We start from the raw sequence: 14,477 nt of genomic DNA on the forward strand, positions 1-14,477 counted from the left end.
CTGTTCCCCTTTTTTTTTTTTATTGGTTTTTTTTTTTTTTTTTTTACCTTTTGTTATATTATTTAAGAGATAGGTACATGTTTCTCTTTACCGTTATGATTGTGAAGTTAGACAAAAGTTTTTATTTATTTTTCTTTCTTTTAGCGTTATGGTTCATTGTTTACCTTCATTGAGGCCCTAGGATGACAGCCATTTGGCAGTTAAAAACAAATGAGCTTTTTTTATTCAAGTTTCATAGAGGGAAGGTCCTAAATTTTAGCAGGAAAATGGTTTGTAGTCCCAGGGTCTTAGGTATGATGTAGTTTATTTTGAAAAGTTTTTTTCTTTTCGACCCTGTAAATAAAATCTTTTACCATTATTAAATTTGTAAAACAATTCTACCCTATTTTGTGCAACTATTTACCTTGTAAAATAAGGCTTTCTACACAGTGGAGTCTAAACGCGTGCTGGCAACCAGCGTCAATCTTTATAAACCAGACTCAAAAAGGAACATTTTTTTTTTTTTTTAGAGTTTTGATAGAGGAAACTGTAACTGCTAAGGTCTTATCGTTCCTAAAGCGAAGAGAGAAGAAAGACAGGATAGGAGAAAGCTAGCCGTTCCGAGAACAAACCTTATCTGTTATATTATTATAAAGTTTACCCCGGGCGAGAATCGAACCCAAGACCTAGCGCTTACAAGGCAGGCCCGCTACCTTCCAAGCTAACTAGGCTGGCTAGAGTACCAGCGTAACTTTGAGTTTACTGTTCAGATTGTGTTCATTTTTGAAGCTGGTCTTCGATGGTTACCAGCGCGCTAGTAACCTGAATTCACTGTCTAGGCCTGACTCTTACTTTCAGATAGACCTGACCAGGTGTACCTGACAGTGAGTGGCTCGCCTAAGCCTGACTCTTTTACCTTATAAGATTGTGAAATCTTTTTACCCTATATTTTTTACGCAACGATTCTGTCCGTTACTCTACTTGTGTCATTTATATCATTATTTATTTAGTGTGTAAGCTATTTTTAAGTTTCGCATTTTGTAAACTTTTTTTCTTATTTCTTTTACATGATTTTCTTTCATTTTACCGGTTTCATTGTGATAAATTGAGAGGAAAAAGAGTGGTAGAGAGAGATTGGGTGATAAAAAAGTAAGAGGAGAGAAAAAGAGAATCGTAAATCATACAAACATTTTTAATCATTTGAATAATTGTGGACAAATATGAAGCACAAGTAGGAAAACCCAACTTTTTTTAATGGATTGCTGTCCATTTATGTAGAATACCTACCAGTATGTAGATATTTGAATTAAAAAATCCCTTAGGAGGTGGAGAGAGATAGCCCTTTTTTCTGACAGCCTTTTCCAAAGGGTTACCCTTTTTACAGAGTTACTATCCGGGTCTGGAAGGGATTCTTTTCTAGTTTTTATGCTTTTCGTTCGCACATTCCGTAACTAGCCAAACGGCATTCCTACCTCCTGAAAGTTGCATTTTGTGTGTATCGTGATGTGAATACGATATTGCTCTCCTCTATTTAAAAATTCGAGGGTGCTAGCAATAAAATTTTGCTAAATATCTTACCTCAAATAATCTAATGCCAAAGTTAACAATACGAACGCTTTAATGTTTTAATCCATTTCCAAGAATTGTATTTTGAGTTCTGACCACGCTTGATTAGCTAACTTCAAATTAATCCATTTCCAAGAATTGTATTTTGAGTTCTGACCACGCTTGATTAGCTAACAATGTTAAGTATGGAGATATTGACCAGTTGATCAAAATTGTTTTAGTTGCCCGAAAATATACCTCAAATTCTTTGATCGAATAGACGTGGGCTTCGTTGCGTGGTTGTTTCCTGGAGATAGGTAGCTTTGGGATGTAACGAATCCCACAGTGTTACCAGAGAACACCAGACCTCTCCCATTCACAAATATGAGAGAACAATAGGAGCATACGTTTATTATTAATGTGCGTTCATATATTTGATCCAATAGACGTGGGCTTCGTTGCGTGGTTGTTTCCTGGAGATAGGTAGCTTTGGGAAGTGGCGAATCCCAAAGTGTTACCAGAGAACACCAGACCTCTCCCATTCACAAATATGAGAGAACAATAGGAGCATACGTTTATTATTAATGTGCGTTCATATCCGTGTGAAATCCTGCTGAATTCTTCGACAGGAAAACTATCTCTCTATTTATTACGCCATTCTCCCTCCCCTTAAACGCCATTGTCTGAAATAAATTTAACCGTGTGGCTGGCGAATCAAGATTAAATTGCATGGAATTTTTTTCCCCATTTATATCCTCATTCAACAATCATGTGTGTACTGTTTGACTGGCGAGGAAGGGGATTCAACTGAACAATACCGTATAATGCTACTGGTTTGCAATGCAAAGTTGCACTGCCATTTGTTTTGCGATAAGCTTTCATCACCAGAGTTTCACCTTTCATGCATTGGAAAGATTAAAAGATATGTGAAATGCCTCTAGACTCTAGATCAGGGGTTCTTAACCTTTTAGAATTGGCGGACCACTATTGATAAACCAAAAATCTCGCGGACCACTTGAGATTATGTATGTATATGTAATCAATTGTACATTGTACACTCTATGTGACAATGGGTATGTATTAGAGGACCTATATCTACCTGTAGGAAAAGAGATAGAAAATGAGAAAAATTAACATTATTATTTATTTATTTTTTTGTTTGTTGAGAAAAACAATTTTTTTATTGTATAAAATTAAGGTATGTTATATAAAATAGAGACACAATGACTTTTTCCTTACTCACCTCTCGCGGACCACCTGAAACCATCTCGCGGACCACTAGTGGTCCACGGACCATAGGTTAAGAATGGCTGCTCTAGATATTCGCAGGTTTGATGAGAGGGGAAGCTCGTGAGGGAAATGTAGGCTAATTCAAATACGGGTAATACGGTTTAGGTACAACCTTAAAATAAATGCAACAGTGTAGAACTGTCTATGTATAAAATAATATTTGTTTCTCATTATGACTTGAATTTTGATATAGGTACATAAATACTTGGGGGGGTTGTACGCCACATTTTTTTTTTTTTTTTTTTTTTTATATACTTCTTATTCATTTATTGATTCATTATCATAGGTACAATTAATGATACATAGAAAAATATATACAGAGTGTTTCAAAAGTCCGGGGACCCTTGAATATTTTTTGAATGGGTAAAGATGGGAACCTGAAATTTGGCATATAGTTATTTCTTATAAAAAACCATTTTTTGCAGTGGTTCTCAAAATTCTGTCTCTGCCAGTGGCGGCTCCAGGGGGGCCAACTTTAAAATCTTAAATGAGAACTCCCTACTTGTGATACATCATATCAAAGGTCTTAAAGAACGTAGTACTTTGGTATAAGATTGAGCTCGATCCGTCAACCAGGGCCGGAGTTATGGCCTATTCAATTTTTCATATTTCCATGTTCATCTGCCAATAGGGGAAGCACCAAAAATGGGAAATTCATATGGATTGGTGATTTGTACTTCAAATAGGTTCGACTAATGGGTCATATTGAAATTCAGACCCAAAAATGAAATTTAGACTTTCGGCCCTAAGGCCTCAGGGGGTGAAAATGGATGTTTCGAAATTTTATTTTTGGGACCTAATTTCAATATGAATCATTAGTGGGACCTATTTGAAACACAAATCACCAATCGATATGAATTTTCCATTTTTGGTGCTCCTCCTATTGGCGGGAGAACATGAAAATATGAAAATTTGAATAGTTCCTACCTCCTGAAAGTTGCATTTTGTGTGTATCATGATGTGAATACGATATTGCTCTCCTCTATTTAAAAATTCGAGGGTGCTAGCAATAAAATTTTGCTAAATATCTTACCTCAAATAATCTAATGCCAAAGTTAACAATACGAACGCTTTAATGTTTTAATCCATTTCCAAGAATTGTATTTTGAGTTCTGACCACGCTTGATTAGCTAACAATGCTAAGTATGCATTGACCAGTTGATCGACATTGTTTTAGTTGCCCGAAAATATACCTCAAATTCTTTGATCGAATAGACGTTGGCTTCGTTGCGTGGTTGTTTCCTGGAGATAGGTAGCTTTGGGATGTAACGAATCCCACAGTGTTACCAGAGAACACCAGACCTCTCCCAGCCAATCATTGTCGATAGGAATAAAAATGGCATGGAGAGAGAGAGAGAGAGAGACGAAAGGAAGATGGGAATGGAAAGTTAAAGTTAAATATTTTCATAGTAAAAAAAAGCTCTTGGACTCTTCTAAAATAAACTGTAATCTCTTGCTCCCTCAAACGTATAAAAAAGAGATTAAGGAGCACTGTATGTCTGGCTGGCTTCATTGTCGATAGGAATAAAAATGGCATGGAGAGAGAGAGAGAGACGAAAGGAAGATGGGAATGGAAAGTTAAAGTTAAATATTTTCATAGTAAAAAAAGCTCTTGGACTCTTCTAAAATAAACTGTAATCTCTTGCTCCCTCAAACGTATAAAAAAGAGATTAAGGAGCACTGTATGTCTGATATCGAAACATCATTTTATTACATTTCGTACACATGATAGTTGCTTACGTATTGTATAAGTAGTTTTCAAGGCCCTTCCTCGGTAAAATGGAAGGAGCATTGTGCATTACACCTTCTAGTGCTTATATAATTTCCTGGTTAGCAAAAAAAAAGAGCTCAATTTTATTTGAAAACTTTATACTATACACGGCTTGTCTGTAAAATACACACATCGAGACATTTCCATTGTAAAGAGCTCAATTTTATTTGAAAACTTTATACTATACACGGCTTGTCTGTAAAATACACACATCGAGACATTTCCATTGTAAAGGAAAAGTGCATACCCATAAAATTCATTCATTCAAGACATCTCAAACAGACATTTGTGTGTCGTCATTTATAACATTCTGTCAAAGTTCTCCCGTGTACTCACTTTTATGTCGAGCAATTCAAAAGTTCATGCATGTCTGAAAAACTTTGAATGGAATAAAAATGGTTCTCAAGGAAAACCTCCCTAATAATGTCAATGACAATTTTCCTCTTCTTTTTTTCTACCCATATAAATGAAGATGGCAAGAAAGATAACTTTATTAGTTACCTATTACCTATCAATATGAGTATTTTATATTATTTTTTATTTGTTTTTCTGGGCCTATATTACAAATTCTGGGCTCCTATTTACAGGTCTCATTATAATTTTCAATGTTAACCATGGTTCCTCAATAGACGTCAAATATTTCACAACTCCAATTTTCTGCTCATTCGATATTTATGCTAATTTATTAAATGTGCCCTAGATTTGCATATTTATAAAGTCAGCAAAAAATGAAAAAAAAACAACCCTTTTCCTCTCCTTCCTTCGTCCTCTCTCTCTTTATTCCTTCTTTCGTCCCATCCCCTTTTCAATGAGTCTCCTCTTTTGTAGTTCCTTTTTTCTGTGAATGATTTTCCATTTCCCTCTCTCTCCCTCCCTTTTCGTCTCATTTTAATGTTCATTATTGAAAATTACGTAACTTCATAACGAGACAAATTTATTTCTATTGCACACAGGGTAGTTTGGTTGCATTAGGAAATTTTGCATTAGATACAGGCTTGTCTAAACACGGAGTTTTTATCTCTATACGATTCCGCGCGATCAAAAAAGAGAGAGGAAGAAAACCATTTGATGTGATTGCTGCCTGAGGAAATTAACTTTCTTTGTTTAAGAGGGGCTGTGGTTTAAAAAATAGAAAAAGATTAAAAAAAAGCCCCATTTTTTTAGAGGCCTTAGGACCTTTCGGGGAAAACCATCCGTTATCCAGTGGGAAATCTAAAAATATGGAAATTAAGAAAATTAAATAGACCGGTTTGTTTAATTTTTTTCGGGGTAGATTATTGTATTATTCATTTTTATTTTACGTCTTGAATCTTATCTTAAAAAAAGATATAAAAGAAAAATACATTTCGGGGTAGATTATTGTATTATTCATTTTTATTTTACGTCTTGAATCTTATCTTAAAAAAAGATATAAAAGAAAAATACATTTTTTCAAAGTTTTATTTATTCCAACATTATACATAATATTCCGTTGTCTTTTTTCCCCTTATATTTTTTTTCTAGTATTTATTATTTTATATCAAGATTAGTTTCATTTTGTACTATACGAGTCCTTTGCATATTTAGACGAAACAATTTTACCTTGGAAAGTCGAAAAAGTTCGTGTCTTTTTTTAATTTTACGTTCATTCCACTCTTTGGGTTCAAACCTCCCTCCCACACATACCCAGACAACACAACCACATGAGCTCGACCTAATGAGGGATTTTCACGAAGGCCCTGTCTAAAACAAACTGTCAAAATTTTGTCATGTAGAAATATAAATATTTACATTGCCAGGGGATGAATGGTAGGAACGTGAACAGGTAGGACTTAATCGTTGAACGAATGAAGTGAATTTCGAGCTTTAACTCTTTCTTTTTTCCCCCCTTTTTCTGATTGATTTGCACATATGGAACACAAAGTAATAATAAGATTGAAATTCGTGAAATCCACCATGACTGAATGAGGGATTTTAACTAATGGGAGAATTGTTAATAATCCAAGTGTCAAGTCTTCTTCGCCTTTTCCCGTGTACAGACGGGGTCGGCGTTTTTCGTCAGCCTCTCAATCAGCCCTAACCAGGGTGATCGCTTTGGGCTGACATTTGGTTTTGGCTACAAATTTTACGAGTGGATGCCCTTCCCTCTCAACCTTTGCTATTTCTTTAGCAAGGGAAATTTAGGCTGGTACTTATACTCCCTGTTTATAGTCCCCCAGCGAGACTAAGCTGGTCTACTCCCTGTTTAACGTCCCCCAGCCAGACAATGTTAAAAATCCAGAGAGGAGTATTTAAAAACTGAGGCTGAGTACACTCCGAGCCAAAAAAAAACCCTTCAACTTACCTGCCTCGGTGGTGTAGTGGTCAAGGCGCTCGCCTGGTAAACAGGAGGGCGTGGGTTCAATCCCAGCCGAGGTATGGAATTATCCTCATATAATTTGAGAATTTGACCACAATAATAGTAGTAGCCTACTGCTAGAGTAAAGGGACTTTCAGTCCTATGCGAGCAATATAAATAAGCACTATTATTATTATTATTCAACCCCGCGGGGACGTAGTTCATTTACTTACACAGAGTCTGAATATTCTTCGGGTCTCGTAGACGTTCGTTTTCGGCAATGGATAGGTACTCAATATCCAAAAGTGTCCTATCTTCAAACACTAGGCCCAAACACTTTTCTATTTCTTTACTCTTTTTCAATATTTGACTTACCCTCTGTTGTCTCATAATAACCAAGTTGGGTTCATGAAGCAAAAAATTGATGTCTTTTCTATAATACAAGATTTTTACACCTGGTTTTCCTCTTTGAGCTCTTTTCCTCTTGATTGGTTCTCTCGGATAGACACCTTTCAGAATACATAGTGTACGGAATTGTTTCAATGTAACTTGAAGCTTTTTCAAAGCTCCTCTTCTTGTGATGTATCGTACTGCTTCTCCAGCTTCATACTAGAAGAAAATAATGTAGGTATGAATACATGGGGGGGAAATATGAAAGTTCCTAGAAATGAGCTGAATGTTAGACTCAACAACCAACTTTTATGCATTGCTCTTGACATCAAAGTTGAGAATAATAACAGCAGGAATTGCTAGAGGGGCAGTAGAACTGACCAAGTGGGTTCTACTTCTACAGTCAAGATAGAAAGCTATAGGCAATAAGAACAGTCTCTGATACTTCTCTTTGGCAAGGTACCTGCTGTCTTGGTGTTGGAAAGGCAAGATTTTAATTTGTTATGAAACGACCAAAAACTTACCTTTTTCTGTCGGATAACCATGATGGATGTTTTGGATTATCTCTTGGTCTTTAAAATAACTCAAATAAGGTGGGAATTAAGAGTTAATTTCTTATTTTCTATTGAATTTAATTCCAGAAATCCCTTTTTCACATGCTGGATTGATCTCATTGATGAACGCAAAAAGAAAAAATATTTTGTATTTTCAATATTTTGATAAAAAAAAAGGTAAACAAAACAACGTGCTCTTGCGAATGCTAATTTACGGGCTGCAAACAAGTGGCTACCGTAGTCCAAGGCTCTGGAAAAAATTTTTGTTTCACTATCGTGAAAATGAGTACCTACAACTTGGCTCGGGCTCCCAAGAGATACTTGCGAGATCCAGGCAGTGGCGCCTCTTATAGCATCACCCCTAAAGAAAACCAAACCAAATTAAACAAATCCCAAATGAAATGTATCATCGTTGGACTACTTAGACATCATCAAACATTGTGAATGTATTCTATTCTTAATGAAACGAACAACTTCAGAGGGATTTCTTGATTGGGTCTAACACCCGTATTTATGAACAAGTTCTTCAGATCGTTCTGAGAATTTACTTGAGAAAAAACGTACTCAGAGGTAATCACGTTCTGAAAAAAATAAATTCAGATGAAAATAATTAATATTTTTTTTCATCAGGACAATTACGATTAAAAAGGATTTTAAGTAAATTGGTGAGCTTTGGATGTACCTACTCCTGCTGCGATAGAGTCAACATCTATCTTGCTCTGAAGATGATGTCCTGAGTGACATCGAAAGCTCACCAATTTAAATAAAATCTTCTTCTTCCATGTCTCCTTCTTCTTCAATGCCTTCATCTCCTTCTTGGGTTTCTGGCGAGAAAAGAAATTAAAATTTTATTATTTTAATTGTAGCCAAAAAACAAATGTTCAAAGCAGTCACCCTAGCCAAGGCTGATTGAGAGGCTGACGAAAAACACGGGAAAAGGCGAAGAAGATGATTAATTTTCAATTTTATAACCTGACTACCCATTGCAGGGGAACAAAATTCAACACTATTTTTTTTTTATTTTTTTTTTTTTTAAGCAGGCCTTTGAAACATCCTTTAGCCAGTCTAGTTAGCTTGGAGGGTAGCACGCCTGCTTTGTAAGCGCTAAGTCGCGGGTTCGATTCCCGCCCAGGGGAACTTTGTCCTACATAGATGAGGTTCGTTCTCAAGAGGGCTGGCTTTCTTCTATCCTGTCTTTGTTCTCTCTACGATTTCAGAACGACAAGACCACCCTTGTTACAGTTCCCTCTGTCAAACCTCTTCAAGTCTTCTCCTTTATCTGTCCAGATTAAAATAAATAAAATAAAATAATAATGAAAGTAAAATGTGGGTGTCAGAATACAAGATATGCCGTGAAACTTGTGGGTCACATCTCACCTGTTAGACACCCTGTTGTACGTATGTTGTAGGCAAAGCCCGCGATCAGAAATACAAGTGAGTGGCACTCGAGTATTCCTTCAGTAGCGGTCCTTGAAACTATTGCCAAAACTATAATGTTAAATAGATAATTTTTCTTATTCTTCTACGACTTCTAGATCCCGAGATAAATCGATTTGAAAAATACCGGTAAATCTTATATCTTGACGTCACGACATAAGCTCCGGTACGCCATGATCAAATGTCCCAAGGAAGCTCCCTTGCAAGCAAACACTAGTGTAATATCTTTGTACGCAATTTTTTTTTTTCCTTTTACCTTGACGTCACAACTGTTTTAACTTTTTCATGAGAATAAAAATTGACTTTCCGACCTTTTAGAGATACTTTTTTTTTAACTTCAGATTTGGATTTCTCACAACTTTTTTTTACGTAGGAATTGACCACAATTTTTACTCAAATACATATCCCTCTATTGATATATTCTCCATTATTCCTCCTTACCTTTCTCGTCTCCTTCGTCCTCAGTGTCGCTACAATGTTTAGCATTCTCCAGTTCCAATCTCTCCTGCTCCTCTGCTCTCTTCTTCGCTTCTTCTGCCTCCTGAGCCCGCACCTGACGCGGCCCCTTGCGCACCTTAGCTGTGAACAGGTAGGAAACAGTTTGGTTAGAAAATGTCCGTCCTGGTCGGGATTCGAACCCAGGCCCTCCGGGTTGAGAGGCAGTGTTCTTGACCACTCAGCTACAGAGGTGGGCTTTTTTTCCCACTTTTAAAGATGAGTGTTCCACCGCTGTTTTTATTTCGTAGCAATGAAACAACTGCTACTTTAGACGCATGTGGCATTGTGGCCTGTGTCGTAGCATGCCCATCCCGTAGTATGCCTCTCATCAGATGGGCGAGAAGAGACACAATAATTCCCATTTAGGTGCTGGGTCAACATGTGAACATGTAGAAATATAAATATTTACATTGCCAGGGGATGAATGGTAGGAACGTGAACAGGTAGGACTTAATCGTTGAACGAATGAAGTGAATTTCGAGCTTTAACTCTTTCTTTTTTCCCCCCTTTTTCTGATTGATTTGCACATATGGAACACAAAGTAATAATAAGATTGAAATTCGTGAAATCCACCATGACTGAATGAGGGATTTTAACTAATGGGAGAATTGTTAATAATCCAAGTGTCAAGTCTTCTTCGCCTTTTCCCGTGTACAGACGGGGTCGGCGTTTTTCGTCAGCCTCTCAATCAGCCCTAACCAGGGTGATCGCTTTGGGCTGACATTTGGTTTTGGCTACAAATTTTACGAGTGGATGCCCTTCCCTCTCAACCTTTGCTATTTCTTTAGCAAGGGAAATTCAGGCTGGTAGGGAACAGGTGCGGGGGCAGAGTCACCCCGATGAAGTACTTCTCAACGGGTGCTAGCTGTTTGGCGTTGATGCTGTCGAATACCCACTGCGGCTGAACGTAGTACCTAGGGGGGGGAGAGTATAAGAGTCAAAAACTGAAGAATAAAATAGAATATACCTTGTTTATCCTGCCGGAATGAGACTGGAAAGTCCCTTTACTCTCGCAGTCTAAACAAGGTCTTGTAAATTTCAAAGTAAAGTTTATACATAAAAGTAAGTAAAACTAAACTATAAACAGTTGAACACCCTTCTTTGAATAGGCAAAAGTAATGAATAAAAATAAATAAAAAAAGAAAAGTAAAGAAGGGAGAAAGTAATGAACGGGGAACAGGTGCGGGGGCAGAGTCACCCCAATGAAGTACTTCTCAACGGGTGCTAGCTGTTTGGCGTTGATGCTGTCGAATACCCACTGCGGCTGAACGTAGTACCTAGGGGGGGGAGAGTATAAGAGTCAAAAACTGAAGAATAAAATAGAATATACCTTGTTTATCCTGCCAGAATGAGACTGGAAAGTCCCTTTACTCTCGCAGTTCAAACAAGGTCTTGTAAATTTAAAAGTAAAGTTTATACATAAAGTTAGGTAAGTAAAACTAAACTATAAACAGTTGAACACCCTTCTTTGAATAGGCAAAAGTAATGAATAAAAATAAATAAAAAAAGAAAAGTAAAGAAGGGAGAAAGTAATGAACGGGGAACAGGTGCGGGGGCAGAGTCACCCCGATGAAGTACTTCTCAACGGGTGCTAGCTGTTTGGCGTTGATGCTGTCGAATACCCACTGCGGCTGAACGTCCCGCGGGGACGTAGTTCATTTACTTACACAGAGTCTGAATATTCTTCGGGTCTCGTAGACGTTCGTTTTCGGGGTCCTCCGCCTCGGGCGGCACATAGTGCTCCGTCTTGGTGGTGTCGATGAACGGGGACAGGTGCGGGGGGAGAGTCACCCCGATGAAGTACTTCTCAACGGGTGCTAGCTGTTTGGCGTTGATGCTGTCGAATACCCACTGCGGCTGAACGTAGTACCTAGGGGGGGAGAGGATAAGAGTCAAAAACTGAAGAATAAAATAGAATATACCTTGTTTATCCTGCCAGAATGAGACTGGAAAGTCCCTTTACTCTCGCAGTTCAAACAAGGTCTTGTAAATTTAAAAGTAAAGTTTATACATAAAAGTAAGTAAAACTAAACTATAAACAGTTGAACACCCTTCTTTGAATAGGCAAAAGTAATGAATAAAAATAAATAAAAAAAGAAAAGTAAAGAAGGGAGAAAGTAATGAACGAGGACATGTGTGGGGGCAGAGTCACCCCGATGAAGTACTTCTCAACGGGTGCTAGCTGTTTGGCGTTGATGCTGTCGAATACCCACTGCGGCTGAACGTAGTACCTAGGGGGAGAAGAATAGAAGGTTAATGAGTGTTTGGACATATAGAGAGAAAAGAGACAATGAATATGTTGGAAAGAGAGTAGAGAGTTTAGGTATGGGGGGCAAAAGGAGAAGGGGTAGGCCGAAAATGATATGGAGAGATAAAGTGGAGGAGGACCTTAGAGAGAAGGGATGAAGAAAAGAGGAAGCATTGGATAGACGGAAATGGAGGAGTAGAATACAAGATGGAAACGCCGACCCCAAATAGAATTGGGAGATGGTAGAAGAAAAGTAAAGAAGGGAGAAAGTAATGAACGAAGACAGGTGTGGGGGCAGAGTCACCCCGATGAAGTACTTCTCAACGGGTGCTAGCTGTTTGGCGTTGATGCTGTCGAAGACCCTTTATTTATTTATTTTGACAGAAAATTCGTCTGAAATGCCCACCCCGGTACTACAGTGCATTTCTTCAGGGTACTACAGTGCTGTCGAAGACCCACTGCGGCTGAACGTAATACCTAGGGGGAGAAGAATAGAAGGTTAATGAGTGTTTGGACATATCTAGAGAGAAAAGAGACAATGAATATGTTGGAAAGAGAGTAGAGAGTTTAGGTATAGGGGGGCAAAAGGAGAAGGGGTAGGCCGAAAATGAGATGGAGAGATAAAGTGGAGGAGGACTTTAGAGAGAAGGGATGGAGAAAAGAGGAAGCATTGGATAGACGGAAATGGAGGAGTAGAATACGAGATGGAAACGCCGACCCCAAATAAAATTGGGATATGGTAGAGAAGAAGAAAAAGTGTGATTGAGGAAAAAGACAATAAGAAAAATCCATCTGCATCCAAAGGAATTTTAATTGTGTTGAGTATACTTGAAGCTTGTCAAAAAAGTGGTTTCCCACTTAGAAACTTCGATTAACTTTTTTTAACTTGCGCTCGAACCAGCAACCTTCAGATTTAGAGTCTTCCGCCCAAACCACTACACTACTAAGGTAGGAAATAAGATAATGAGGTAAGTAGGTATGTATGTAACATCAAAGTGAAAAGAAACTTTCCATTCAATTACATAGGGCTATGGTTCAGAAAAATTAGATGGTAGAGAAGAAGAAAAAGTGTGATTGAGGAAAAAGACAATAAGAAAAATCCATCTGCATTCAAAGGAATTTTAATTGTGTACGCCGACCCCGTCTGTACACGGGAAAAGGCGAAGAAAAAGAAGAAGAAGATACTTGAAGCTTGTCAAAAAGTGGTTTCCCACTTAAACCTTCAGATCTAGAGTCTTCCGCCCAAACTACTACACTACTAAGGTAGGGAATAGGATAATGAGGTAAGTAGGTATGTATGTAACATCAAAGTGAAAAGAAACTTTCCATTCAATTACATAGGGCTATGGTTCAGAAAAATTACCTAGATTTTTCTACAAGTTTAAGTAGGTAGAGGAAGAGAAGCACAAGAAGGAAAAAAAAGAGGACAAAGATTTATACACATACCTGGAGATATACTGTTTCCCAATAGAAGGCCGGTCTACAATCTGGTGCGTTATACTCTCGTCATCTTCGGGAAAGGTTGCGCCCACAAACAGCGTCTTATCCCACGACACTTGCGCTCCGAAACTGCGCAACGCAAGCGTCAGCGGTTCCCGCGGTACTTCGCGGTTCAAGAACACCTTCAGGCCTTCGAAGAGGCGCTTCAATTTGCGCACCTTCTCGGCTTCCCGCTTGAACTCTTCTACTTTTTCCGCATCCGCTTCAGAATTCTAAAGAGAGAGTAAGGAAGCAAAATGATATTAGGAAATTGATGGAAAAAAGTCAACTGTAAAATTCTTTAAAAAAAAAAAAAATTGTTACAGTTTTCTCTATCAAACTTCTTAAGAAAGAAAAAAGGGAATCTTCCAGATACTCACAGTTGGGAAATAGTCAAACTCAGCCGCATCCTCTTCTTCCTGTCCCATAGGTACACTCATACCACTAGCCGTCACTGCTATGCTCATGTTGAGAGAATAATGGAAGGCAACCACTAGGCGAGGTTAACGCCGGAGGCGTTTTCTACCACCTAACCCTTAGAGCTCCATTATTGTCAAAATCTCAAATAAATGAGGATAAAATTCCATGCCTCGGCTGGGCTCGAACCCACGCCCTCCTGTTTACCAGGCGAGCGTCTTGACCACTACGCTACCGAGGCAGGTTTTTAGCTTTCAACAAAAATTACAGTATACATAAAACTCGGTCGGTAAGTTTTAAAGTCCACCACTGCCAGCCTAGTAAGCTTGGTTGGTAGCGCGTCTGCCTGATAAGAGCTAGGTTGCGAGATCGATTCCCGCCCTGAGCGGATTTTATACTGAACGAATAATGTTCGTTCTCGGAATGGCTGGCTTTCTCCTATCCTGTCTTCCTTCTCTCTTAGATTTCGGGACGATAAGTCCTTAGCAGTTAGGTATATTTCCCTCTATTAAACCTAAAAAAAAAAAAAAAAAATCCTAGGGGACAAATTTA

The 14,477-nt window shown here is 38.2% G+C and overlaps 1 protein-coding gene across 1 annotated transcript in view; it reads right to left on the bottom strand.

The window, feature by feature from the left end:
* Positions 1-13,988, bottom strand: part of LOC103517518 — a 19,558-nt gene extending 5,570 nt beyond the window's left edge. The window contains exons 1-5 of the mRNA XM_017447486.2: positions 13,889-13,988; positions 13,476-13,741; positions 11,449-11,651; positions 9,725-9,862; positions 8,621-8,670 (exon numbers count right to left, since the gene is read on the bottom strand). Coding sequence (XP_017302975.2) covers positions 8,621-8,670; positions 9,725-9,862; positions 11,449-11,651; positions 13,476-13,741; positions 13,889-13,975 — 744 coding nt within the window. The 5' untranslated portion in view covers positions 13,976-13,988. The remainder of the gene's footprint in view (positions 1-8,620; positions 8,671-9,724; positions 9,863-11,448; positions 11,652-13,475; positions 13,742-13,888) is intronic.
* Between the last annotated feature and the right edge of the window lie 489 nt (positions 13,989-14,477).

The sequence above is a fragment of the Diaphorina citri genome, unplaced genomic scaffold, assembly GCF_000475195.1.
Source record: "Diaphorina citri unplaced genomic scaffold, Diaci psyllid genome assembly version 1.1 scaffold1873, whole genome shotgun sequence".
In the NCBI taxonomy this organism is placed as follows: Eukaryota; Metazoa; Arthropoda; class Insecta; order Hemiptera; family Psyllidae; genus Diaphorina; species Diaphorina citri.